We start from the raw sequence: 25,720 nt of genomic DNA, 5'->3' as shown, positions 1-25,720 counted from the left end.
ACATGACATTTCTGCATAAAAAATTCATTATCAGCTTTGTGTTAAATTGACCTTTTCTGAAAAGTTTAGTTTTAAGCCTAAGGTTTCTGCTCTGCTTTCCCTCCCTCAGACATGTCTGTTGATGCGCCAGCAGCACGAGGCGGCAGCCCTCAACGCGGTGCAGAGGATGGAGTGGCAGTTAAAGGTTCAGGAGCTGGATCCTGCCGGGCACAAATCCCTCTGCGTCAACGAAGTGCCGTCCTTCTACGTACCGATGGTGGACGTCAACGACGACTTCGTCCTCCTGCCTGTGTGACACACCAGTGCGCTGGGATCGAGTCGCGATTCCATCCGAGTCACTTCTTTAAGAGACTTCGTCGAAGCGAACAAATGGAAAGGGCTATCAAGTTAGAAAGAGGAGTTTCTACAGGAAAAACTATATTCTTTAGAAAAGGGGTAAAGTTGAGAAACTTGCTTCTGATTCCCTTCCATGAAGACGGAAACTTTTTACTGGAGGAAAAGAAAAATACACAACTTGCACTTTCATCCTCTGAGTTTTTACGCTTTAGTTTGATCAGAGTGTGAGAAGCAGAAACAGTTTTTGCTTTGAGGCTTTGACACCGGGACACATCTCCTTAGTGCTCAGTTATGGTGAGATGGGGGGGACAGAGATTTATTTTCTGTTTTGTTTTTGCCCCCTGATTCAATACCCATTACCACTGGGAGAATGTATCAGAGAGGAGCTCTCCCAGCAGCCTGGTGCCCATCCAGAGGGAGACCCGAGGAGGACCCTCGGCAGCGCTCTCGGTGGACAGGAGATCCAGACTGAGATCAGCACTGACCCAGCTGGAGGAAAAGGAGCCCCAGCACTTCACATGGATCGTCAACAGCTCCAGGAAGCTACAGCCAGCTACTGGTGGATTTTTTTCCCCCACTCTGCAGAACAGCTAAGCGACAGAGTAAGAAAGCTGAAGCAGCGTAACGATGTGTGAGCATGCCAGTGCCCAGAGTCTGAGAGGAAGACTGGCCCTGCAGCCTCTTAGCCTGGCTAAACCGAACAGCAGAGCGCAGATCCCTGAGGACAGTCCGGAGTGTCCCTCAGAGGGTCCGCTTGCTCCGACACGAACACACCAGACCGCCATGGACTGCAAAACTACCACAGGACAACCAGAACAAACAAACCTAACGAATGTTGATTCTCAAAGAGACTGTTGAGATATTGTGGTTTGGCAGGAGAAGAGAAATATTGTTTGTTTTTGTCTATTTCTTTACTTGGGCATTTCATTGTTTCTGAGGAAGTGACTTGAAACACTACAGAGCCAATATTAGTTTAATGGAAAAAAAAACAACAAAATAAAACAGAAAAAAAAGTTGTATTCCGTAAATTATGTACAGTTTTTATATTCGTTAACCAATGTATTCTTGCTGCCTTCTAGATAATTTATTTTGCCACACATTACTGCACAGTTGTAAATAACCTATGTACTGTAATATCACTCAGTTACATGTAAAGAGAGAAGAAAAAAAAAGAAAAGAAATAAAAAATTATCTTTTTATGTACAGTTCACTTATGGGCAGCACTTTTCCCCTCTCGTATCCAATGGGCCAAATTGTGTACACAGTTCTGTCAGTATTTGAAAGACTCATCTGTAGATTCAGTCAGCTCGCCTGGATGAGAGTCACCTCAGCGCAACAGGCTGGCTGATACCAATTCTGGATTATTCGGGCCTGCCGCAGGCCCACCACCATACAGCCCCTCAGATGTAGCAGAATAGATATTAAGGATTTATTTAAAGATTAAACAGAGGATTATTATTCATTGCTTTACTACACAATTATATCAGAAAATTTTTTAACCAAGAAAATGCCTTTTTTCAGTGGAAAAAAAAAAACTCGTTGGGCAAAGCCACATAGTTATATATGGTTGAAAGAGAGATGTCATTCACAAGTAAAACAGTTATGTGTCATCATTTTTTTTTCTTTTGCTGGATTGCTTTTAATTTCTAGATTTGGGAATTTGTTTTTTTTTAACCATCATAAAGCATAAGAACACGGGTCTTTCAGCTCTTCGATTCTCATCCCATCTTCACAGCCTAAAGAGTCTTAGCCACTGAAAGGACTCCAAGCATATCCGTCGAGCCCGTCTGCCCCTTTCCTCTCATATTGGTGCTCTGCCAGCCGAACTCACCAGGTGGCGCCAAAATATCTAAACATATTTGGTTTCGCTCTATCACTGTTCATTTAAGGTGGTGTTTTTAAATAGATTGGAATTTTATTGCAACCCATAGGAAGATAAAATTTTCCGCATAGGATTTCAGTGTGACAGTTTGTTAGTTTATGAAACGATAAGGGGTTAAAAAGACGATTAGCACCATTAAAGTCACAGTCATTGTTTTTCCAGCGTGGAATCAACATGGGGATTGTCAGGGATTTTAATTGTTTGCGTACTTCCTCGTATTGTTCATTTGTGTGGAGGCGTTTTGCCGTTTCCTGTCGGGCCCAAGCAGACAGCTATGAGACTTAAACCTTAGAATAAACAACAACAACAAAAGAAAGTCAGATATTAACAGGCACTGTGGTAGGGGGGGAAGAGAGAATATAAAGCAAATCAGACATTTTGTTTGTTTTTTTTTTATTAAAAAAACTCCCATAAAATGTTTGTTTTAGTGGTTTTTGAAAAGCTTTCCTGACCCAACACATAGGCTGCCTGCTTGTCTGTGTGTGAGAGCTGCTCTCTATCCTGATGGCAATATTATCCGAAACTAATATTTTCCCACACTGTCGCATTGAACACAGCTGTGTATGGTATGTCTAGTCAAGTGCAATGGCTGTTGCTGTTACACTGTGCAGACAAGATGGGTTCACACTCACTCTGGTTGATCAAACAAACATGTTTTCAGACAAATAGCCAGTTGCTTGTTTTTTGTCTTGTTTTTTTTGTCCGGGTTCTTCAGCCTTGAGGATGAAGGTGTGTTTGTTCAGAGTCTTTGTGTATGTGTGGTTTTCCTTTATTTTTAGAAAATTGTTTGTGGGTTTTGGATGTTGTTTATCTCGTGCTTTTTTTTATTTTATTTTTTGGTTTGTTTTGTTTGTGTTTTTTTCTTTTAGTTCCCAGCATGTCAATCACGTTGCTTATTGAGCAGAATGTAAACCCCTCCTGAAAACTACACCCCCAGTCGAGCCCAGCCCCCCCAAAATCTCACTATTGTTTACAAGGCATCAAAGAGCGTCTCCGTTTAACCCCAGTTTGTTCTCAAAAGGTTTGAGCCCCGCCTTTCGTTGTGCTTGTGTGATCAGTCATTTCTTAGAATCACAAAGGCTTGAAATGGTAACGGCCACACACAGCAGTAGACTTGACACATCCGCACGTTGATTCTCCAGAGTGAACATTTAACAATTTAAGACTCAGTCCTCAGATGCTCAGTGGAGCACTTGGCCATGGTGATAACAGATGCTAGCCTCAGTCAGCAACATATTACCTCTACTCTCCTCACATTCACTCAATGTTTATTCTAGGTTTGATTATTTCTTACTGGACATACGTAGACATAAAGGCTATTTTTTTTTCATTGTATAAAATCACAATTTCAAGCCTTTTTTGGTTGTTTGTTTTTTATTATTATTGTTATTAATTAAAACCCAGACTGTAGCTGTTTGTTCCTTTATTTTTAGAATGGAAAATGACTAATAAAAAGCATGGAGAACTACTCTTAAAATGGTGAGAATTAAACTATTTATTATTTTCTTTTTGTGTTTTTTTTTTCTGACACCTGTGGTATTTTTTTTGTTTTGTTTTGTTTTTTTAAGTTGAAGTTGGTCTCCGCTGTGTAAATTTTCCTCCTTGTAATGCGTGAAAGAGACATACTGTACATAGCTCTGTAAATAAAACCTCCCAGGACGTTTTGCACCCTCCTCTTTGTACTAGTCTGAAAATTGCGTAGAATGTGGGGTTCTAACAGCAACCAGCTGTGCGCGCTCGCTGCAGGTGATTATGATGTAACAATGTAACTATTTTCTTTTTTTCTTTTTTTTTTTTTATTTGTACAATGTAGTTTATTTGTGTACATATTGTTGGAGCAGCTAACGGGGTTTTTGAGGGTGGTCTACGAGAGGGTTGTTGATGCTATCGTCAGTGCTGTAACAGAACTTTCAGTACTTTCACCTCCAGCTGTTGTTGATTTCCTGCAAAAAAAGAAAAGAAAAAAAAAAGCGAAGAAAAAAAATGCAAAAAAAAAACATTTAAATGAGAGAAAATGAACATGAGTGTAGGATGGGGTGGGGGGGCGGGTTGGGGTTAAAACTGAAAGGCAAAAATTCAAAATTGTTATTTTCTACCGTTGCATGTACAGAGAGCGCGAGAACTGCTGTTGTTCCTCAGAGATTATGTTCGTTAATAAAATTTTGAAATATTACCAGATGTTCGCTGGTTCTTCTGTGCTTGCTACTCATCCACTCTCATGATAATTTACCAACAGTAAGAGGAGTGGCCAACAGTTTTGAGAATGACTAAACCTTTTCTTCCCACACACATTTACATCAGGTAAGATAAAATGCAAAGTTGCTGAACCTCATATGCACCGTCTCTGTTCCCTAAAAAGAGGGAACAGAAACAGTGTTCAATAACCTGAGATTATTGAGGATGTCTCAGCTGAATTAGAAGATTATAATGGTTTCTGTTAAGTTAAAAAGTGCTTGTGATTGTTTCTCAACAATAGTGACCTCACAGCCAAGTTTATTGTTTCAAGAAAGATTGCCCAAACAACCATTAAACCATTTACTGAGTCATCCAGTGAGTTTCAAGGTGCCCTGGAATGCACACAAAGTGCCAACAACATCTTCTAAATGGGAATCTGGTCACAGGCAGAGCAGAGAATTGGCAGCAGATAGAGGTGAGGGTCTCTAGAGTAAGAGCTCAGCAAACAAGCAGTGAAAATAATAATTACATTGTGCATAAAAAAGGGTTTTAGAAAGCAACCAACTATCTAGATTAATGTCTCCATCTCTAAAAGTTACTCCAGAAGATACTCCTCATGCCAGAGAAACTTGCAGTCATGGAAGAGGAAGGCCACCAAGTAAATATCTATGCATAATTTCTGTTTCTCAGTAAATATATTCTGAGATGTTTAGTACTTAATTACATTAAACGACAGAACTACCTGGCAAAAAATGAAATCCAACCACAATTAAAATGACTGAAAATAAAGCCCATGACTGCCAGTCTCAAAGACTTTGGTTTCAAATGCTACAATCTGACACTAAACTGGTAAACAGACCTGGGTGGTACAGAGAGGGGAGAGTGGGTGAAGCTTTCCTTCTTCATTAATACAATAATTTCATGCTTCCAGTCTCAGTCACATGATGCTAACATGAGTCATCTGCTAAAAGAAAATTGAAGTGTGAAGCACTTCTAAAGATTGACGACAGATCCCAGCAAAACTCAGTGACATCTGCATCAGGCATATGGCGATAACTCATACCGTAAATGAAATGCTTTCAGTTTTGATTTGACTTTATTTATTCACTAATTTCTTTTTCTTAATAAAACCAATCCAGGTTTTTGTTTTTTTTTAATTCAGCCTTGCTTTATTAAAAAGCACGCGTGTGTTGAGGTCGAAATATTTCATCTTGCGTATATGACCCTGTGCCTTCATGATTATCTTTAGGAAGCTCTTATCATCACAAGATGAAATCAATCTTTGATTCGGCATTACAATTTGAACTTCAAGGTTTGAATGACGGAACATATTTTGGTTGAGGCACACAGAAAAGCTTTTCAGTTTACTTATGTGGCACCAAATGACAACAAATGCCATCTCAAGGAATTTGTCTTCATTTTAACAGATGACCCAAGTAAACACAAAAAGTAGTTCTCAAGTTACCATTTGATTCGTTAGGAGAAAAGCAGCAAATGAAAACAACCCGGGGGTTTTGTGAAGAGTTTTTCCACAAGTCTAAACCTGTTTCAGTTGTTATCAACTGACACAACCAGTTATCCCTGTGATAACATTACATATGCATCTCCACCGAATCCACAGCTGCCTTCCTGCATAACATTTTGTTTCCAATTTCACTGCTTTGTGCAACGGCAATAAAATAATTCAGACATTCAATCAGAAAGGGATAACTTGCAATGAGCCTGTTTTTATATCACTGTGAATGACTCATCTTTGCAAAAATGTTTGACCTGAATCACACTGAATTGAACATTGAAGTTGCACCGCAGCATCTCACTTGGATTTAAGACTAGACTTTGACTAGGCCACCCCAAAATGCCGCTTTTTTTTATGAGTCATTTAGACTAGTAGGGTGTCTTGGGTCATTGCCCGGCAGCATAACCCAGATATAGATATACATATTGCACATTTCTGATCTGTTGGTAACATTGATCTAATTTGGAACTTTGATTAATTTTTTTGTCAAAAAAAAAAAAAAAGTCAGGAAAATGATGCCTGGACATTTTTGTGAGTCATCCCAGCAGGTATCGTGTTGCTGTGTGTCAGTGTGTGTGACCCGCAGACCCCGCCTCCTCCGCGGGTTCCTACCTGCTGCCTGCGCCGCGCAGCCCGCCAGAGCAGCCCGCGGTGTCGGAGCGCACTCGCTGCCGGAATGGCTTCAGGAGCGTCCGCCTCCGCCAGCTGCCGCCTCCCCGTGGATTACGAGGCGAAGATTTTCCCCCGAACCGGTGGCTACGGCCGGTACAACCGGGTCGCCGTCGTGTTCAGCTGGTTCCCCGCCTTTGCGGTGGCGCTGAACCTGTTCAGCGACGTTTACTTCACCCAGATCCCGAACTTGTACTACTGCAAGACGGACCCGAAGCAGCTGCCTTCCTTTTTCAGCAATTACTCGGGGGAGACCTACCTGAACCTCACCATTCCCTGGGTGAACGACCAGGGCTTCAGCCACTGTGAGCGCTACAAGTATCCCGCAAATATCACGGACTTGTCCAGGAAAGTGCCGCGGGAAAAGGAGAACTGCAGCCTGGGCTGGGAGTACCCAGCTCTGCTGGGGCTCCGGAGCAACATCCTGACGGAGGTAGGAGGCTGTTGTCTTTAAAGTTGCTGCTGGCTGTTTGAGGATGAACAACTAAAACAAAAAACACAACTGTGTCCAATTAATCTGAAGATTCCGTGTTTCATTACTTGCTAAAAACGCAAACCTGCTTCCTCAGGTTATATAACCCAACAAATTAGATGAATGTTTTTGCTTTTGTTTTTTTTTGTTTTTGTTTTTTGTTCTGCTTCTGCTAAAATTTATCTCGTGTGTCCCAAAGTCAGCTCCTGTCAGCTGTTAGTCAATATTTACTCAGGTTTAGGTTAACAGTTTATTTTTCTCCAGAATCTTACTCATGTGTGCTAATCTTAACCTCCTATGTGTCTTTATGAGTCCAGTTTAATTTAAATGTAAAGTCCTGAATCTGACAAGTGAATGAAATAAAGTTTCAAAGGAGGTTGAGGGGTCATGAATGTAACAGCTGCCATCCAGACACAGACATGGTGTTTACCTTCAGTTTCTTGCATGCAGCTTCTATAAACAACGTCTTTATCTTCTGTTTTGTTTTGCCACTCAATAATCCAGCCTGCAAAATGCTGACGGGAAGCACTAAAAATTAACTCCTGCAAAGTATTTTTAGGGGGGGGTTGGTGAACTTTAAAAGCCTCCTGAACCTCAGTTATGTCTGCGGCTGCAGTAGAATCGCCTGAAAAGCACAACAGGGTCATTGCAAGTCATTTCCCACCTCCTCCTCTTCTGTGTCCTCCCCTCTGCTTAATTTCTCAGATGCTTGTCTGCTCTGACAATCTGTGGCACTGGGAAGTTTGAAGCCTCCCAGTTTCTTCCGGAGACCCGGAACGCCTCCCTTCCCTGCAACAACTTCATTATGTCATTCCCGGGTACAAAAGGCAATCTTGAACAATTGGAAAAACCCCACACAGCTCAACAGTGTTTAAAACAAACATCCCACCAAACAACAGAAGCTCATTGGGGGCATGAGCTTCACCTGTGATGTATATCTTTCATTTGAACTGCACCGAATTATCCGCATTACATTGACCCAAATTTAAATTGTATTGTCTTTTTCTGATGTTTGTTAGTGTAATTTTGATTGCTGCTTTTTGACTACCTTAGCTGTTGTATTTTATCTAATTTTCCATTTCTGTTCTAAAATCTTGGTGTAACAGCGAATATTAGTACAGTCTTTTATAAGACTGTGTTGTAAATCTTCTTTCCTCTCTCTTGAAGAGGAGGATGGGTGGGGATGTGTCGAGAGAAACATTTTGGAGGCATTTGCTGGTACCACTGAGGCATGGCGCTGACCGCAACTTTAAGTGCAGCTTTTTTTTCTAATGTAATAACCCTGTCAGCAGGCATCTTAACTCAATAAGGAACAACATGATCTGCATTCCCGCTTCCTCACAGTGATTCCTGTCACAGTTTCCCTGCTGTCTTCTGACATTTACTTCAGGACTGAGTGCAGCTTGTCCCCCTGTACATACTTAAATTAAACCCTTTTTGATTTTATTTTTTAAGTGACAGAATTCACATTTTTGCTATTTCTCACCTTTGTGTCCTTATTTCCTAGGAATGAAAGTTGGCTGAAATAAGTTGGGTGTAAATATAACTGTTCCGGTAAAATACTTCAACATGACTTTGATTATGAACAGTAGGCTGCATACAGATAAAAGTGAATTAAATTAGAAGTGGTGAAATTTTCAGCCTGTTTGTTGCAGCCTTGTAAAACAGGAAGATATTGATTTTATTAAGTGAAATCCAAAGGCACTGAAACAGGAAATATGTATGATTCATACTGTCTTCACTGGAAAAGAAGAGCAGGTTAAAGCTTGACGGTCACTTTGGTATTTTTGTTAGCTTTGTCTATACTGTATGTCCTCTTTGTTATCAGTTTCTGTACAGATTGCTGGAGACAGTGCTCAACACACAGACTTCAGTCAGTTTATCTTCTTTGTGACTTTATAAAACATGTGAACTATTAGGTTTATCTGATTTCTGCACACATGAAACCTTCCAATGAAAACGCAGAAGAGTAAAACATGTATAGACCATTTTATCTCTATAAAGGTGAATTTATGTGTTTGCTTCCTTCCTACGTTTGCAGTGGAATCTGGTTTGTAAGGACGAATGGAAGATCCCGCGGCAGCATGTCTGCTTCATGGTGGGATGGATTGTGGGATACATCTTCCTGGGTTCGTTGTGCGACTGGTAGGTAATGATCCCAAAAATGAATTAATATAGATTCATATTTATGTCATAGCTTTTTAAGTTGATGGGTGTATTTTGTCTGGCTTGTTTTCAGGTTGGGTCGTCGCCGGGGTTTCCTCTTCTCCATCACCCTGTCCAGCTTGTTTGGGGTGGCCGTGTGTCTGTCCCGCAGCGCTCTGATGTTTCTGATGCTGCGGCTCTGTCAGGGCGCCATGCTCGCTGGCGTGTTTGTGTCCTCCTACATCCTCAGTAAGTGTGGCTGGGAAGCTTTCCTGCGGCATGTTCAGTAGTTAATCAATTTGTTGTGTGCTTTGGATCACTGTCCTGTTTGAACTCCCAATTGTGTCAAAGATTTAATGTTGCAGGTTTGAATGGATTTCAGTCTGTTTTTAAACCTTGGGGAAAAGTTACATACGCTGGTCTATAAGCAGGTCCATCTCCATTGTTTCTGGCAGAATCATGACAGAAACTTGTTGAAAGAAACAGAAAAATAAACACTTGATCAAGACGCAACTTAGGAGAATGTTAGGTTTTTTTTTTTAGCATTTATTTATATATTTTATCTGTGTGAATTAGAGAAAACCCACAGTAAATTCTGATTTGTGAGCAATTTTTTTTGTTTATTTTTACAACTACTTAGTCACTTGTTCTTCAACCAATCCGTCCAGGAACAGAGCTACAAAAGAAAATAAATAAAATAATAATCTGATAACCAGACCTCGAATGAGTTCATCTAAACTTTTGACCAGAGTTGTAAATAAGAAACCATCTGTCGAGCAAAAATAAATGACACCTGATCTTCACCATGATTTCTAATTTCCTCCAGTTCCACATGCTCACAGCAAAGAACCTATTAACTGGTTCTGCAACATTTACATTAGCCCGGCCCGGCAGCCCGATTCATCACCATGATGGATCGTTCATTACTCCGATCTTTGAAACAATTCAGCGTCACTTAAAAGTTATGTAATGTCAATGTGGAAATCACAAAATATGTGTGCTTCTGTATATTAGAGAGAAACTAACTAACTGAACTAAATACTAAAAATAACACAAACCCCATGCGCAAAGGCCCAACTTATCTGGAAGATGAGAGGAAATCTTGTCAGCAAATTACAAACCCTTCCGATCTGTGTTATCTCATGTTCACTTCAGGAGGCACACAGATAAAAAAAGAAACATAACTTTTAGTTCTTGTCAAAAAGTAAAGAATCAGTCTGTTAAATGCAAGGCTTTTAGATGAGTAGTTTTAAATGGGGAGCAGGGAGAAAGCAGCTGTTGCTAATTCTTTTCATATTTCCATTATGTATAAAATATAATAGTACTCCAGTTGAATGGTCTATCAGTGTCTCCGCTGCTCATATTTTAGCAGAGCCTCAGAAATAGAATAAGAGACCCATAAACGATCCATTATGGTCCCTCTTCTTCTTCTTGTCCCCCATGACCTCGTAACAAAGATCTTCTCTGTGCGATTAGCATCGCTAATATACGTAATAATTCAATTTCTTGTATCACATTATATCCACTCGTCAAACCAATATTGAGGTAATTAAATTAGGACTCCAAAGTCGTACAGTTGACCTGGGGGCTTTTTCCAGATGTCTGACAACATGCAAACCTCTTTGTGTTAATCAGTTATTTACAGTCATTTAGACGAACGTAACTGGTGAATAGTGAATGAAACGGGTTTAAAATAGTCAACGTTTCTACTTGGCCTGAATCCACAGCTGTTATTTTGACTTTTTATGTAATTGTTTTTGCATATGTCACTTTTGGCAAAATATGACTGAGGCCATAGAAGCTTGGACACAAATATTTCTTTCGAATGGATTGTTACTCTCAGGATACCACTAAATTAGTGTCACAATGACTGAAAAACAGCAAGATCAGTGTTTTGGAGTGGCTATCACAAAACGTTTGTCAGCACAAAAAAGTTGTGAGTGAGTAAAATGTTTCTAGTTGTCTTTTTGTGGCTTGGAGTTATCCCATCTGTTGTGCTTTCTGAGACATGCTTAGAGATTATTTTTTATCTTTCTCACAATTTTTTTAGTTTCTTACAAGTGTACCACATCAATCCCTGCCAGGGGTCCAAGGTCCTGTGTCTAAATGGAGACCTGCATGGTTCATAAGTTTCACATTGACAAGCCTCAGATCTTCTAAACATGTCGGCCTGAAAGGGTCCAAAATGACGTGAAAAGACTCAACACATTACTGGATAGAAGAACATGATGCTTTATGGTGAAATGTTGCCTCCGTACCACGGAAACGTAACGAACAGTTTGGTTTTTTATGTGCTTCTGATGCCCCACATTCCTGCAAGGTCAGATGAATTTTATTTTTGTATTTTAAATTTGATGCCAGATTGACTTCTGGTGGGGCGAGGAGAGGAGTGCAGAGGAGAACGTTTCCACCACGGTGTTCTTCCTAAGCAGCTTCCTCACAAAGAAAAAAATAACAGGACTGAACTGGAGGAATAGATGATAGCAGGAAGTCAGATATTTATCATCCCACCCATGCAGAGCAAGTAGGTCAAAGTTCAACAGAGACGTACAGAGCTCTCTATTTGTTACGTTTAACGGTTGAATCTGACATTTGTAGGTTGTTGTTTTTTTTTCAGGCCGAACTATATTCACCTAATAGAGCTGCTGTTTTAAAAGAATCTCAATAATCAAGTCATCCATTAATTTGTTATCTATCGATGACTTTTGGTTCTCATTGACAGCTACTAGGCTCTTCGACAATACACTTCACTTCACTCTGGGACATTTTACTGTCGAATTGGACAAGAAATCTGCAAAGCTGTGATTTTTTTTTTTTTATGTATGAGGGGAAAATTAATTTTATGACAGGAAATGGATTTTCTCCACACAAATGTTTCTTTCTGCCTCAGCTTTGGTTGGATCTCATGCATCCTCTCTGTTTCCTGCCTCTCTCTCTCAGGGTTGGAGCTTTCTGACCCTCCCCATCGCCTCATGGTTGCCATGATCGGCGGCTTCTTCGCCGTCTCTGCGGAGCTGCTGTTGCCCGGTCTCGCCGTTCTGTGTCGCGATTGGCCCGTTCTCCAGGCCGTGGCCACTTTGCCTCTGCTTCTGCTGCTCTCCTATTGGTGGTGAGCCACATCTTAGTAGTCAGTCACCTTTTATTTCCCACCTGCGCTTTGTGAAATAGCCACAAAAACAGTCTGGTGCTAATGAAGGCTGGAGCAGTTTTAAGCTCCTAATAGATGCACTTACATCGTCCTAATTAAATCAACAAAGTCCTGAAGGACAAACTCTTCATGAATTTTAGTGAAGAGTTTTTAGATAACCTCCATGATGAATTTCATGCATGAGAGACAACCACGCCCTTAAAAGTAGCAAGTACAGACACAGAAAACTTCATAGGAAGCTCACTGAAGCCCTCAGGGGATTGTTTATGAAACTGGTGATGTTTTCCTCATTTTAGCACTGCTTTATTGCAAATGGCTTTTGCATTGATTTGTTGTTTCAGCTCTTTTTTAGAGGAAGAAATGTTTGAACTAGGCTGTCTCCCTGAGAAATGATAACGGAGTTGTTTTCCACAGCTGTGCGTCAGTGTTTCCTGAGTCTCCTCGCTGGCTGCTGGCCACAGAGCACATTCCGAAGGCCAAGAGGAGCCTGCAGGAGTTTACTACCAGGAACGGCGTTTGTCTCCAAGATGAGATGTATCCTGGTGAAACTCTGATGTCAGGTATCACAGAGCTGCGTGCTGCAGCTTGTTTATGCTGACATGCAAATGTTGGGTTTTCTAATGGTTTCTGCTTCTAGGAAACAAATCAGGTTCACCATTTTCAGCAGCAAAATGATCTAATTAGTCCCACAAATAAAGCACCAATCAAAATGCTGTGTTTTTTAATAGTCAATGTGTTTAAATGTTTAATTGTTGTGACTTGAAAGGCTTGTTTTCACAATGAGTCACAGACTGAACCTTTTCATTGTTTCTGAAAAAAAGCAATGAAGATGACCATCATTCATGTCTCTTACCTTTATTTTTGTCTGATCCATTTACATTTTTCAAATCTGTAACTTATAGTTTGCTTTAGTTTATACTTTAAAATTGTGGACTTAAAATTATGTTCAAAAGTGTAATTTCCCCAATAGCCACCAGATGGCAATGAGACATTTTATACATACTAATAACAGAGACGCTGCATGAACTGTAAGGCTTTTTTCTTTCTTTTTTTTTTTTTTACACTTTTAGCATTGATTCTTCATAACTAAAGCTGATAAACAATTTTTTAAATTATTATTTTTATTTAGAAATAGACTCTGCATATGGAGAAGACCACCAGCCGAGGTACTATTCAGTCCTGCAGCTTCGACGGACTCGTGTTATCTGGAAGAACTGTCTCATTCTCAGCTTCACTCTGTGAGTTTTTGTTTTTCACAACCTCCTCTGTTTTAAAGTGTCTCTTATTCACTTCCTAAATTTTAAGAAGACTTAACTTATGGCCATGGATCAGAATTTTTACCCAATTTTCTCTTTTATGTTCAGTTGAATACCAATAATTCTTTTTTCTTATTTATTAAATGCGTGAAAACGAGGAGCATCTTCACATTTTAGGTTTAAATGCATCATCCAACAACAGATACACAGAAGCATTTTTTTGACTTTAATAACAAAAATTGTTAAGTTATAGCTCAAGCACAAAAATGTGGAAAAACCTTAAGTCTTTCATTTTCTGCAGGAATGAAAACACATTTCATCGTGTGTGTTATGTAGTCCTAGAGAGGAAAGGTAGGGGGTGGAAATTATATGTTAGACAAACTTAGTTAGTATTGAAAAAAAACTTTTAACATAAGGAGCATGGAATAAAACATTTTCAAGTTATTTGTGGTCAGTCTTCTTTAAAAAAAATGTAAGTATGTGTGTAACTTTGTCTCCCCTGAAGGTTTATTGGAACAGGAATCCAGTACTGTTTCACCAGAAACCTGGACGTGTACAACTTCTACTTAAAGTACTTCCTGCGGGTGGTGACGGGCGCCCTGGCTTGTGTCTTTATCTGTTTGTGTGTCAATCACTTCGGTCGGCGAGGGATTCTCCTGCTGTCTGCGATCGTCACAGGACTGTCCTCGCTGCTGCTGCTGGCCCTCACAGACTGTACGTCCTCTCCCTCACATTTACCACATTGTTTGACTCAGAAACAGTGGGATCTGTTCTTTGTAGTGGAAGATTCTAGCTGTTTTTCATTAGACTCTCAACCACAACTGACTACATTCAACTAGTCACTCAGGAGTATTTTGCTCTCTGAGGTTTCCAAATGCTACTTTTTATTTTATTTTATCACAGCTGTGATATTTCTGGCTAAAGTCAAAGTGCAGAAAGGTTTTCAGTGATGACTGAGTAAAGTTGTTGCTGCTCTGGTCTCAGATCTCCAAGGTGGGCTGGTGCTGGTCCTCTCTGTGGTGGGTTTGCTGTTCTCTCAGGCTCTTGCCATGCTCAGTGCCTTCTTCGCCTGTGAAGTCATGCCCACCGTTGTCCGGTGAGTGTCTTTGCTTTAGATTTAGTTCATGTTTGCCAGTATCTCCGGTTGCCTTGTTGTTAAATTTAGTTTAGGAAGCTGTGAGTAAAGTTTAATTTGACCTATGCATGGTGCTTTTCTAAATTCCTCCATCTCTCTATCAGAGGTGGCTGTTTCGGTCTGGTGTTGGCAGCGGGATGTGTTGGCATGGCCGCCTCCTCTATGATGGAGCTGCAGGATAAGCGTGGTTTCTTCCTGCACCACGTCATCTTCGCCTCCTTCGCTATCCTCTCCGTGCTCTGCATCATGCTCTTGCCTGAGAGCAAACGCAAGTCGCTCCCGGACTCCCTGAAGGAGGGCGAGAGCCAGCGACGTCCGCCTCTCTTCCTGTCCCAACAGAAGAGAGACTGTCTGCCTTTGTTATGCACGCGGCCTCCGGTGTCCGAGTACAATCCGGATAATTATTCCCACTTGGTTTCTGCCACTAGGAAGATGTTGATCAAAGACAATTTGCCGTACAGGATTGCTGGGCCATCTGCTTCGCCTCTGCTGTCAGACAGCAACACGCAGGAAGGAGAAAACAGAGCACAGGAAGACGTTGTATTGTAAACCTGTCGGCCTCCTCCTGCAGACGGATTTTACTTCCTCCTTCCAAAGATACCTCAGCTGGAAACATGTCATCTATAGAGCTGACATCGGAGCACCTTATATCTGTCTGTTGTTACAGAAGGTTCAGTCACTTCTTCTCTTTGATTCAAGCCATGAGCGTTTAGTTGTAGCATTTTGTAATCCAACCTTTAATAAGTGTATTAAAGGTCTGCACTGGGCTGTAATAAGCAACGGTTCTGTCTGTGGTGATGGAGTACACTACTTTCAAATCATTTTTTAAATGGGGTTGTGTGAAGTTGTTGGTAGTAATGAGTAGCCATGTCAGTATAGCGAATCCAAGCTGGTCTTATTCTAGAGGAAATGTACACTGTGACATTCAAATATTTCAGTAATTTTACTTTTTGTCACATTTGCACATAAAGGTTGTTTCCATTTCCCTCCCTGATCAGCTGTAGTTGCTGTTGCTGTCAAAATATTCTACGTGAAACCTCTGCTTCTGTATTTTCTGATTTATGTGGATTTCTCTATATGTCACAGGAAAAGACACATTTTCCTGCTCAGTGTATTTTCTTTTGGTGTAGAGTAGAACAGTTTGTAGTGTTTCAACAGCTCCATATATATTTCATTAAGAAAATTAAATGTATTGAAAAATATATTAATAAAGTGATTAGGTGTAAAATTACTTAGTATTTGCTCCAGCTTATAGAGGGAGATGAATAATAAATGTAACATGATGGCATAAAGTAGCCAATCTCTAATACTAATTTGAATCCCCTTTGCTGCAGGTAAGATAATGTCTATTTTAAGCTATTCCACAGAAACCCATCTAAAAAACAAACCCTTGTCTCATTGATAGTTAATAATTTGTGCTGCAGCCATTCATCTGTTTTCCTGAAAAACATATTAGTCTGAGAGCTGCAGCTCCCTCTTGTGGTCGCTAAAGAATTTCTCAATAGTGCAAGCAGCAAAGAGCAGCTCTAAAAAAAATGAACTAAAATCACAGCAATATGTAAAAGTGAATCTGAAGCTCCACTTATTGTTAAGGTTTACAGATAATTTTTTTTTTTTTTAAGCACTGTAGTGCTGCTTCCTGATGCAGGAAGTTAGAAAAGTAGCTGTTTTAAACTAGTTTGAAAAAGTTCTGGAACTGTTTTGCTGGTTTCTGTTTTGTAGGGGAAAAATTGATTTATATGCTGCCAATGTTCACAGGTTTGTAAAAACAGTAATAATAGTTCTCTTGAAACATTTATCCTCATCTTGTCCAACGCCTGTCCTGGGAAGTTTGTTCTTCCTGTGCAGATGATTATGATCCTCAGATTGATATCATTTGTTCCTGTGAAGCACACAGGAGGGCGCCAGAAGATGCAGTTTTCAATTCATTAAATCAATCAAATGATGTTCCTCAGGTATTTTTTGTGCCTTTCAACAAACATTGTTCACATAAATATCTTAAGCGTGTTTGGTTGCAGTATGTGTTGAACCTTGGAGACAAAAACAAAGACATTGATGAAAGCATGTTTTATCCACTGTGTGGCTGACAAAAATGGAATATACACTACTGCATTACGGCTACAAGGATGCTTGAATGCGCTGGGATTTGCAAAACCAACATTCACTGTTGGGCATCTAAATGATGAAAAAGTTAAGTAATTGTGTTTACAGTTAATTTCTGAAAGGTGGCTATGTAGATCAGACTTTCTGATTAAACCTAATCTGTTGGATGTTTTGTCCCTCATGCATTTAAAAGAAAATGACACCGTTTTCATAAAATGTTCTACTGTAACTCCAGTTTTATGTCTTTTTAAGTGATCTGTTAATGACGATTCTGTAAAGTAAACATGCAAAAGTTGATAACACTTTATTTCTGTGTTTTACTGTCCTGTGAAATCTGACATATTTAGTGTTCATGTCCAGCAGATCTCCAAAAGGTTGATAAAAACTCTTGTAGTGTCTTACAAAGAACACTAGATGGCACTATTGTCTCACATAAGAGCTTCCATCCAGTGCAGATCATTCTTTAAACATTTGGATACTGTAGTATAATCAAGATAAGAGTCTAAGATTTGCTTCTCCTGCATCCTTTGATGAGTAATTTTAAGCTGAAGCTCTACTTTGAATAATTGTTGTTCTTTAGTAACTGATAATATAATTGAAAGTTTACCAGAACTAAGAGTTTTAACATTAAAATGAAAGATTTAAAATCCTATGATTTAAGAAAATGTCACTGCTGAGGTGATTATCTAATCTATTAACGTCATAAGAGCCTGGAAAGCCGTAACGAGCAAAAGGGTCAATGTGCTGAGCGAGCGAGCAGCTCCAGAGTCGGTGTAGCCGTAGCTCGTCCTGCAGGGATTCTTCACATCGTCGTATGGAATAGGACTGTCATCTGGCGAGGTGGTCGACATTCTGTCACGGACCTGAAGCAAGAAACGACAGCAAGCAATGTGTGTTCTGATTTCACATTAATCAATAAACACTGCATCTATTCGAGCTTTCCACAAATCCATGGAAAAGAGGCAGGAAGAAACCCACTTAAAGTCCTGTTAAAGGTTATATCTAGAATATATATGAACTTCCTAAGATCTGCTAAATCTAGAGCTGCTAAGATAGATTCTGTTACTTTGTATTTTTGGGTTTTTATGATGTAAAGCACTTTGAAATGCCTTGTTGCTGAAATGTGCTGTACAAATAAAATGTTAATTCATTTTAATTTGATACCAACACAAACACAAGTTTCCCAAATCAAAAATAAAGCACATAAATTATATATTCCAAGCTTGCGCCTTGTTTTACCACCTGCTCTATATTGCACAGCAACAATGAGTCACCAAATGTATACAAGATCAGCACCTTGGCCTGCTTCCACAATCCACAATGGGTCACTCAGAGGAGCTCAGTGAAATCTGGAGTGGCACAGTGAAAGGATATCACCTGTGCAATAAATAACTGAAAACTATTGGAATCAATAGCAACTCAGCTATTAAGTAGCCATCCCAGAGCATGTCAGTGGATGCAGCAGGATGTAAACTTTCTGCAGCTATAGGCTTCCAAACTTAGTGTGACCTTCAGATTAGCTCAAGAACAGTGGATAGAAAGCTGCTTCTTGGTATGGGTTTCTATGGTCAGGCAGCTTCAGCAAAGCCTTACAACACAAAGTTCACTGTAACATATTAGATGCAATCCAGTGGCAGCTGCTAGAAGAAAGACACTCGTCTAACTTCATTTGTCTGGCTCCATTTGAAATATAAAGTTCGGCGCAGAGAAGATGGTTGTGTTGGACCATTTCTCAGGAGATGGATTCGGCTTCAGTATTTAGGATTATGCTCATATGCTCACATTACGGGAACAGTTCAGGGTGTTTCCTCTCACCGGTGCATAAATCAAAATCAATGGCCTGTAGATGTTTGGTATGGAGAAATTTGAATGACCTGAATTAAGATTTGATAACAACAGGACACCTTTGGTATGAATTAGAGTGGTGGCTGTGATCCAACCCTTCTCATCCAACATCAGTGTCTGACCTCATAAATGCTGTTTAGAAAGAAAGGTTAAAAAAAAATCCTATTTAAACTTTTCTAAGCGCTGGATAAGAGTTGTTATAGCGACACAGGATGAACTAACACCATGTTAAACATTATCTATTTACAATGGGATGTCTTTTATGCTTCTTTCTATTCCATAATTTTGACTGACTGACTGTTCTTTCTTTCACAGTTAAAATATTAAAAAACAATTGACAAAGCTTGATGCTGAGTACATAGCGCTCACGTTTTCAACCTCCCTCATGACCCGGAGGAGGTTATTTCCAAGAGCTGCTTTCACTTCCTCATCCGTCCACCCTCTCCTCAGAAGTTCAGCCACCAGGTTGGGATATTTAGACACATCCTCCAAACCCTCAGGAACCCTGACAGAACAACGTTTGTGAAAACAAAATCTTCTGGAAAACTCTTCTTCAATTTTATGTCACTGTTTATGTAAGACCGCTTTTTGCAAAAACGCTGATGGATAAAAAAAAATCCTTATCTTCTCTCAGTGTTTTTACTGGCTCTTACCTGGTGACTCCGTCATAATCTCCACCAAAACCAATAATACCTGCGCCGGCCACCTTCTTTATATGATCAAAGTGATCTGCAATGACAGCAATAAACTTTACAATCAAGTGAATGGACAGGGTTTTTTTGTTGTCGTTTTTGTTTTCAAGGTAGATGATAAATGTTACAATTTAACTAGTTTTACAATAGCTGTATGGGAAGACTGCTCATTTACCAGCCACATCTGAGAGGCGGGCCGTCTGGCTGCACGTCACATAGTCATTGTAGAAGTTCACCATCACAATTCCTCCAGTTTCATTCTAGAGTCAGAAAGAAACACAGCATGACAAGCTGAAGCCATGATGATGGTCAGAGACCTGACCTTTCTGATTAGTTGGACTCTGCATCTGGACTTCCACCAATCCGAAGCTTTTAAACTAATCTGCCGTCTCATCTGTTGTAATACACACCTGCTTGATCTGCTTAATGTTTTACAATTTAGCTTAAAAAAAATGCCTTCTCATTTTATTGACTGCAGTTTGACTGGTCATTAAGCATGTAAGGCATGAACTGAATCGTTTTATAAGGTTTCACTTAAGCTCTGATGACATCATAAAAGGCATTTAAAGGTTTATTATGTAAAGCAAAAAATGTTACCTAAGCATTTCTTACATTTTTTTTCTCTTTTAGCTATCAGGCAGAATGCATATGCATAAAACAATAACCAGTTAGTAGGTCTGTATTGAAAAAGTTCAATCATTGAACAAAATCATCAAGTTCTCATCTTTGCAATTTCATACAAAGACAAATGTTTGCTTTGTAGCACATTTCCTGTTAAGCAATTGCAATTGGATGCATTTTTGGGGGAGACTTCTTCAGGTATTGGCAGCACATTGTTACATTGCTCAGGAAGCTAATTATGACATCTGTAACAAAGTCACACTTTCAGCAACAGCAATACTGAAAACTGCTGCTTGACTTGGGAGAATTTGAGCTAAATTGTGACACACATTGTAAAAAGAGATTTCATGCAAAATAAAGACTGATCCTTATTGTAATAATCTATTGTTAGAATCATAATACATTTTGACAGAATTAAATGCAAAATGACTGGATTTGCATATTTGACTGGATTTGCATATTTGTTTAGAGACCCAATATTTTAACTTTCTAAACTGTAAAACTACATTTTTGAATTTGCACTTTATGTTCCGTGTTTATTCGACTGAGGTTCATGAGACCAGTTCTATGCACAATTAAAAAAAAAAAAAAAACACGTCTTTAAGAGATATCTAAGTACCTTTCTTTGTGTATTGCAGTAACCCACGGTTTAGAGAAAGACTCACCACTCTGTTGAGGACATCGTCGGGGACGTTCCTCTTGTGTGGACAGACGGTGTACGCAGAGGAGTGGCTGAAGATAACAGGAGCTTCGGATATGTCCAGGACCTGGTTCATCACTGTTACAGGCACGTGAGCCAAGTCAATGAGCATCCCCAGACGGTTCATCTCTTTAATCAGTTTCTGTCAATCAAACCAAACAGAAAAATAACATTTAATATGCATAACACCTGCAGTAAACAGTTGTTCATGTTTTGTGGCTAGTTCTATTTCCAGGAGCTGACATCGATGTAACACTTGTTTTCTATTTGACATCATCATTAATGCAAACACAACCTGATCTAAAGAGTTGCAGCAACAAGGCTGTCCATATGTTAGCAGATAAGTCTCTTCTGTATGTATTATCTGGAGCTGTATGAGTTCACTGATGATCAAACACTGATTGTTGTGCAACTTTGTCCATTAGAGCCCTGACCACAGAAGTCTTATCATGCTAAGCACATGTTCACGCATATCTTATGTTGAGAGCCTCGTTCAAATCAATCAATGTTGTCAGGCAGTAAAGCATGAAGCAGTTCATAGGATGAACTTGTATCAGACGTGGAGCTTTGCTTGACCCAGAGATTTTTTTTTTTTTTACACAAGTCATGTAAAATATATCACAGTAACAGCGAACCTGCAGAAGTGCAATCAGAGAGTAATCTGTGAAACATTCGACTGTGAGAGTTAAATCATCTCTATTGCTTCTTCTTACCTTGCCAAAAGCAGACAGGCCGTTATTCTCAGGTGGGTCTGCTCCGGTGTCCACACGCCAGTTGTCCGCCCTGACGACCAGAAACAGGTCACTTGCACATAATCTGAGTGAAAACCACAGTGGATGTTTTTATCTTGCAAACTCTGTTTCTTCTTTCAACCTGTTGCCCTCAAGTAGGTGATTCTTTGACATGACACAGTAATTTGCAAACTAATCTAAATCCAAAATGATTCAAACTAAAAGGTTGATTGTCAAATTTTAGTATGTCTGAACATCAACATGACTGCAAACTTTATTCTGAACCCAGGAATAAATGATGGTTGATTTTCTGTCAGGCTGAGTGGCAGAAAATAAGAGTCTTATTTTCAAAGAAAATTAAGAAGTGTGTCTATATTTGAAAAGACGAATGGAGAAATATCACAGATACGATGTTGGACTTTCACAGAAACAGCAATTCTTCACTCTTTCTGCCACGATGTTCATGGTGATGGAGTAATCTAACCTTTGAAAAATCTATATAGAGCTTATGAGTGACAGTACTGATCACAATTTGATGCAGTTTAATCCGAATTGACGTTTTACACGAGCACACAAAAAGGCTGATCTACATTCATGTGGCACTTTGAAATCTCTGCAGCGCTTCTCAGTTAACATGCAGCTGCAAGTGGAGAGAACTTGGTGTTCAAAGTCTTTATTTAAGAGACAACACAATCTCTTCTGATTGCAGTCGGGGCCATTAAGCAGAACATGTCAAAACCAGCCCAGATATTCTGCTAATCTGATACGTTGTGGGACAGACTTGCAGGAATCTCCCGAACTCTCCACAGTGAAACCTGAACCAAAACTAATGGACAGCAGATTTTTGTTGGAAACATTTATCCACAAAGAATTTAGAAAACAGCTCATAATGTATTTTTATCTTACCATTAATCCAACATACATCACATCTCTGTCTGAGTTTTTAAATCATACTCTGGATTCTATCACAATCAATCAAGAAGGATTTTTGTCATGTAAATTTTGACTCATTTCTTTCAATTTAAATCAGATGTATGTTTGTTTTTATGTAAATGCCTTTAATCCAGTAAGTTGCTTGCTCTCACCAGGGTGTGTTGCACGAGTGTGTGAGCGTCATGTAGCGGGCACCCAAATGGTACATGGTGCGCAGAGTCCCAAGGCTGCTGTCGATGGAGTGACCGCCCTCCACCCCAATCAGGCTGGCCACCTTATTCGATTTGAAGGCTTCCTCGATATCTGTGCAGGTTATAATGGGTCACACCGTGCGACTGTTTAAATTCAGGACATAAATGGTCCAGATCATGGGTGTCCAGCTCCCGTCTTTTAGATATTGCTCTGCTTCTGCACAGCTGGTTCAAATGGTCCAACTCACTCCTCGGCATGTCCAGGATCTAATGAACCATCATTTGATTCAAGTGTGTTGAAGCAGAGAACGAACTAGAACATGCAGGCTGCTGACCCCTGAGAACTGGCTGCTGCAGATGAATGCCTCACCTTTGCTGCTGGTGGCAAACTGGAAAGTTTCCGGGTATTTTGAACACATCCTGTGGACCACGTCAATCTGCTCCAGAGTTTGTCTGACAGCATCTTTGTACTGCGTGTCACAGGGCACATACGCCGCCCAGAACTGAAAAGCAGCACATTGTGTCAAAGCACATGGACAGGTGGAAATCAGTTCAACATTTTTTAATGTTTGTATTTATTTCTGGCCTGCGACAAACTTTGTTTGGATGAGGAAATTAGTTGAGGCTCTGAACCTCGAGTTCTCCAGGGTCACAATGAAGAAAGATCTTCTGATCATCTGAGAATTAGTTTTTCACAACTACATGGTAACTGTGACGTTTTCCCTGTGCAGTTTTCAGCCAAGATCAGTTGGGCTTTTAGGGTTTTTATAGTGTTTTACTGCCATAATGTTAGATTGTTACAACTACATGACTTGTCATACAGTTCAATGACAACTGAATGGTTGACAGATTTTGAAAGTTACATCATTTCCTTATGTAATGAGAGATGTTTAGTTCATGATTAGCTAAAATTCATGAATTGAACGCTTCTTTCCTTATTTTTTCCGAATTTTCTTCTTCCTGTCTTTCTGTTTAAAGACCTGTTATATTTTAAATAGTTGGTCTCCAGTAGTTCTTGTTTCCAACATACCTGTGCACCGATCTGCCCCTTCCTGACCTTCGGGATGTTGGTGTGTGTTATATTCAATGTGTTGAGATCCACATTGTTGAGTTGATTATTGAAGTGCTTTCGAAGCTGCCAAGGCAGGTCATTGTGGCTGTTTTATTAAACCAATAAGTAAAAGTCAACAATCTACAAGAACATTATAGTCAAAAAATGATATCCATTATGATCAGACAGGGAAAGATTATACTTTCTACCAGATCAGTTTGATAAATTACAAAGACTGTATGTAGGCTTGTCAAATCTTCCAAACTGAACTTAAAATCACTTATTTTAATTTCTACCTCTACTAGAATATACAGAGCCAAGATCAGCACAAAAGACATTTGAACTTGCCCATCAATAAGCGGCGTTGTTTTCATCAGGTTTTGAGCTCTGGTCAGCCAGTCCTCAGCCAAGGTGACGGCACAGAAGCTGATCCACAGTGCCAGACATGAAGACAACATCAATCTGGGTGACATCTTGTTAAATACAAAATATCTCAGATTCTAATATTTGCTGCAAAAATATTTTGTTTTGTCTTGGTAGCCTGTCCTTTGGTTTGGGTCAAAGCTGATTTCTACCCCTTTCCATGCACCAATCAGTTTGCATGTCAGCTCATTGCTCCGCCTCTGTCATTTCTCAGTTCGTCAGTAAATCACTGAGTGTAATAAGTAGCTCAATTGCTGTTACAATCTGTGGTCTTGTCAGTTTAAGCTGGTTAATGTGTAATTTATTTTCTGACGTTCACCTCAAATGTTTTGGATCGTGTCCATTGTCCTCTTGGAGAAAGTAGTATTATTTTGCTATTCTCGTGGCCTAAAATAATTTTTTTGTAAAGATTTTCCAGAACCTTACTGTAAAACAAGTATATATTTTCTAGAAGAATCAACCAGTTTGTCTGCAGACAAAGAATGAAAAACAAAAATGCTCAAAGCATGACTGTTCACTAAAGAAAAAGGGGCCCAGGTTGACACCACCTTGAAACAACAGCCACGCGCACTGTGACACAATGAAAACATGAGAACATGAGACTGAGTCATGTTACCACCAGCGCAGAGCTTGCTCAACGGTGGCAGCAGATGGGAGGGTGTACCTCTGCATCTGAGGGAGCATTACATCTGCTTGCTGTGGCAACATGAGAGGGAAATACGTCGTTTCTGTCAAAGACAGCCATCAGGGCCAAAAGGAACTTTTGCAGGAAGTACAGCAGTAATATGTATTTTCTCAACCTACATAAAAAGAGAACCACAGACAATGTTTATACGTTTTTCTATCAAGCCATTTGGAAGAGTGGAAGGCACAGTCTGCCAGCCCGGCCGAAGCCAGCCCGGTCCCTATCAGCCCCTCAGATCACCGTGCGTTCTGACTCTGCTTCAGCGCTTGTCTTTTTTACCACAAAGCAAAGCAGGAGTGAAAGGAATGTGGGAGTAGTAAGTCAAAGAAGGGCCAGTCTGATAAGAAGGAAGAAGGAACACAGGAACTAATATCCTACACACTGGTAGTTTCACAAGACAGGAAAACAGCTGCAAGGTTAAGAAAAAGCAAGTTTAGTCTTTCACATGGCTCAACAAATTTACTAAACCTTTAAATGGAAAGCAAACAAGTAAGACTATTAATGTAAGAATGATAAGAAACTTGCTAATTCTGTCAAGCAGTGGATGGCAGAAGATCAGAGCAAAGTTATTATATCTGAATAATCATCCTTCTGATAGGCTGAAGTGTTTCGAAAAGCATTCAGCCAATCAATCAATCAATCAATCAATCAATCAATCAATCAATCAATCAATCAATCAATCAATCAATCAATCAATCAATCAATCAAATGTTCTTTGTATAGCACATTTCAGCAGCAAGGCATTTCAAAGTGCTTCACATAACAAACACAAAAACACAAAGTCATGTAACATAAAATCAATAATTAAAAACTACAGTAAATCAAATGCCATAACAATGCAAATAAAACATTTTGCAGCACTTTCAGCCAATAATCATTAAATTTCAGGCAGCAGCTGGATATAAACCAACATGGACTGTAAATCCTGGGTGTTATTGTGAATTTGGTGTTTTCACCAACTAAAACAACTTGTTTAAAAGGTCTAAATTGTTCTTTCACATATTATTGTAG

General features: G+C 39.7%; 3 protein-coding genes across 4 annotated transcripts in view; 2 read left to right on the top strand and 1 right to left on the bottom strand.

Annotated features, from left to right (window-relative positions):
- Positions 1-4,233, top strand: part of ankrd11 (ankyrin repeat domain 11) — a 115,800-nt gene extending 111,567 nt beyond the window's left edge. For both annotated transcript variants that reach the window (XM_055045198.1, XM_055045197.1), the window contains exon 14: positions 110-4,233. In XM_055045198.1, the coding sequence (XP_054901173.1) occupies positions 110-295 (186 nt within the window). In that variant the 3' untranslated portion in view covers positions 296-4,233. The remainder of the gene's footprint in view (positions 1-109) is intronic.
- A 2,331-nt stretch (positions 4,234-6,564) lies between these two features.
- Positions 6,565-17,144, top strand: slc22a31 (solute carrier family 22 member 31). The gene is made up of 9 exons (XM_055044914.1): positions 6,565-7,011; positions 9,092-9,195; positions 9,290-9,444; positions 12,136-12,304; positions 12,758-12,903; positions 13,473-13,581; positions 14,105-14,313; positions 14,584-14,695; positions 14,839-17,144. The coding sequence occupies exons 1-9, from the start codon at positions 6,586-6,588 to the stop codon at positions 15,281-15,283; spliced, it is 1,875 nt and encodes a 624-aa protein (XP_054900889.1). The 5' UTR covers positions 6,565-6,585; the 3' UTR covers positions 15,284-17,144.
- Positions 17,125-24,200, bottom strand: dpep1 (dipeptidase 1). The gene is made up of 10 exons (XM_055044915.1): positions 23,950-24,200; positions 23,581-23,707; positions 22,921-23,053; positions 22,512-22,662; positions 21,409-21,478; positions 20,661-20,837; positions 19,550-19,634; positions 19,336-19,411; positions 19,052-19,187; positions 17,125-17,700 (listed from the first exon to the last, which is right to left on the bottom strand). Exons 1-10 carry the CDS (start codon positions 24,072-24,074, stop codon positions 17,524-17,526), a joined length of 1,257 nt encoding a protein of 418 aa, XP_054900890.1. The 5' UTR covers positions 24,075-24,200; the 3' UTR covers positions 17,125-17,523.
- Between the last annotated feature and the right edge of the window lie 1,520 nt (positions 24,201-25,720).

This window comes from Poeciliopsis prolifica, unplaced genomic scaffold (assembly GCF_027474105.1).
Source record: "Poeciliopsis prolifica strain line A6 unplaced genomic scaffold, Auburn_PproV2 SCAFFOLD021, whole genome shotgun sequence".
Classification (NCBI taxonomy): Eukaryota; Metazoa; Chordata; class Actinopteri; order Cyprinodontiformes; family Poeciliidae; genus Poeciliopsis; species Poeciliopsis prolifica.
This window is presented reverse-complemented; position numbering and strand designations above follow the sequence as displayed.

Bases quoted from the DNA above. Each gene is read 5' to 3' on its own strand.
- dpep1 (XM_055044915.1), bottom strand. From the start codon at position 24,074: ATGTCACCCAGATTGATGTTGTCTTCATGTCTGGCACTGTGGATCAGC. The intron at 23,054-23,580 runs GTATGTTGGAAA...GCTGCTTTTCAG, and splicing joins AGGGGCAGATCGGTGCACAG to TTCTGGGCGGCGTATGTGCC. The intron at 20,838-21,408 runs GTAAGAAGAAGC...TTTGATTGACAG, and splicing joins GCCTGTCTGCTTTTGGCAAG to AAACTGATTAAAGAGATGAA.
- slc22a31 (XM_055044914.1), top strand. From the start codon at position 6,586: ATGGCTTCAGGAGCGTCCGCCTCCGCCAGCTGCCGCCTCCCCGTGGAT. The intron at 14,314-14,583 runs GTACGTCCTCTC...CTCTGGTCTCAG, and splicing joins GCTGCTGGCCCTCACAGACT to ATCTCCAAGGTGGGCTGGTG. The intron at 14,696-14,838 runs GTGAGTGTCTTT...TCTCTCTATCAG, and splicing joins GTCATGCCCACCGTTGTCCG to AGGTGGCTGTTTCGGTCTGG.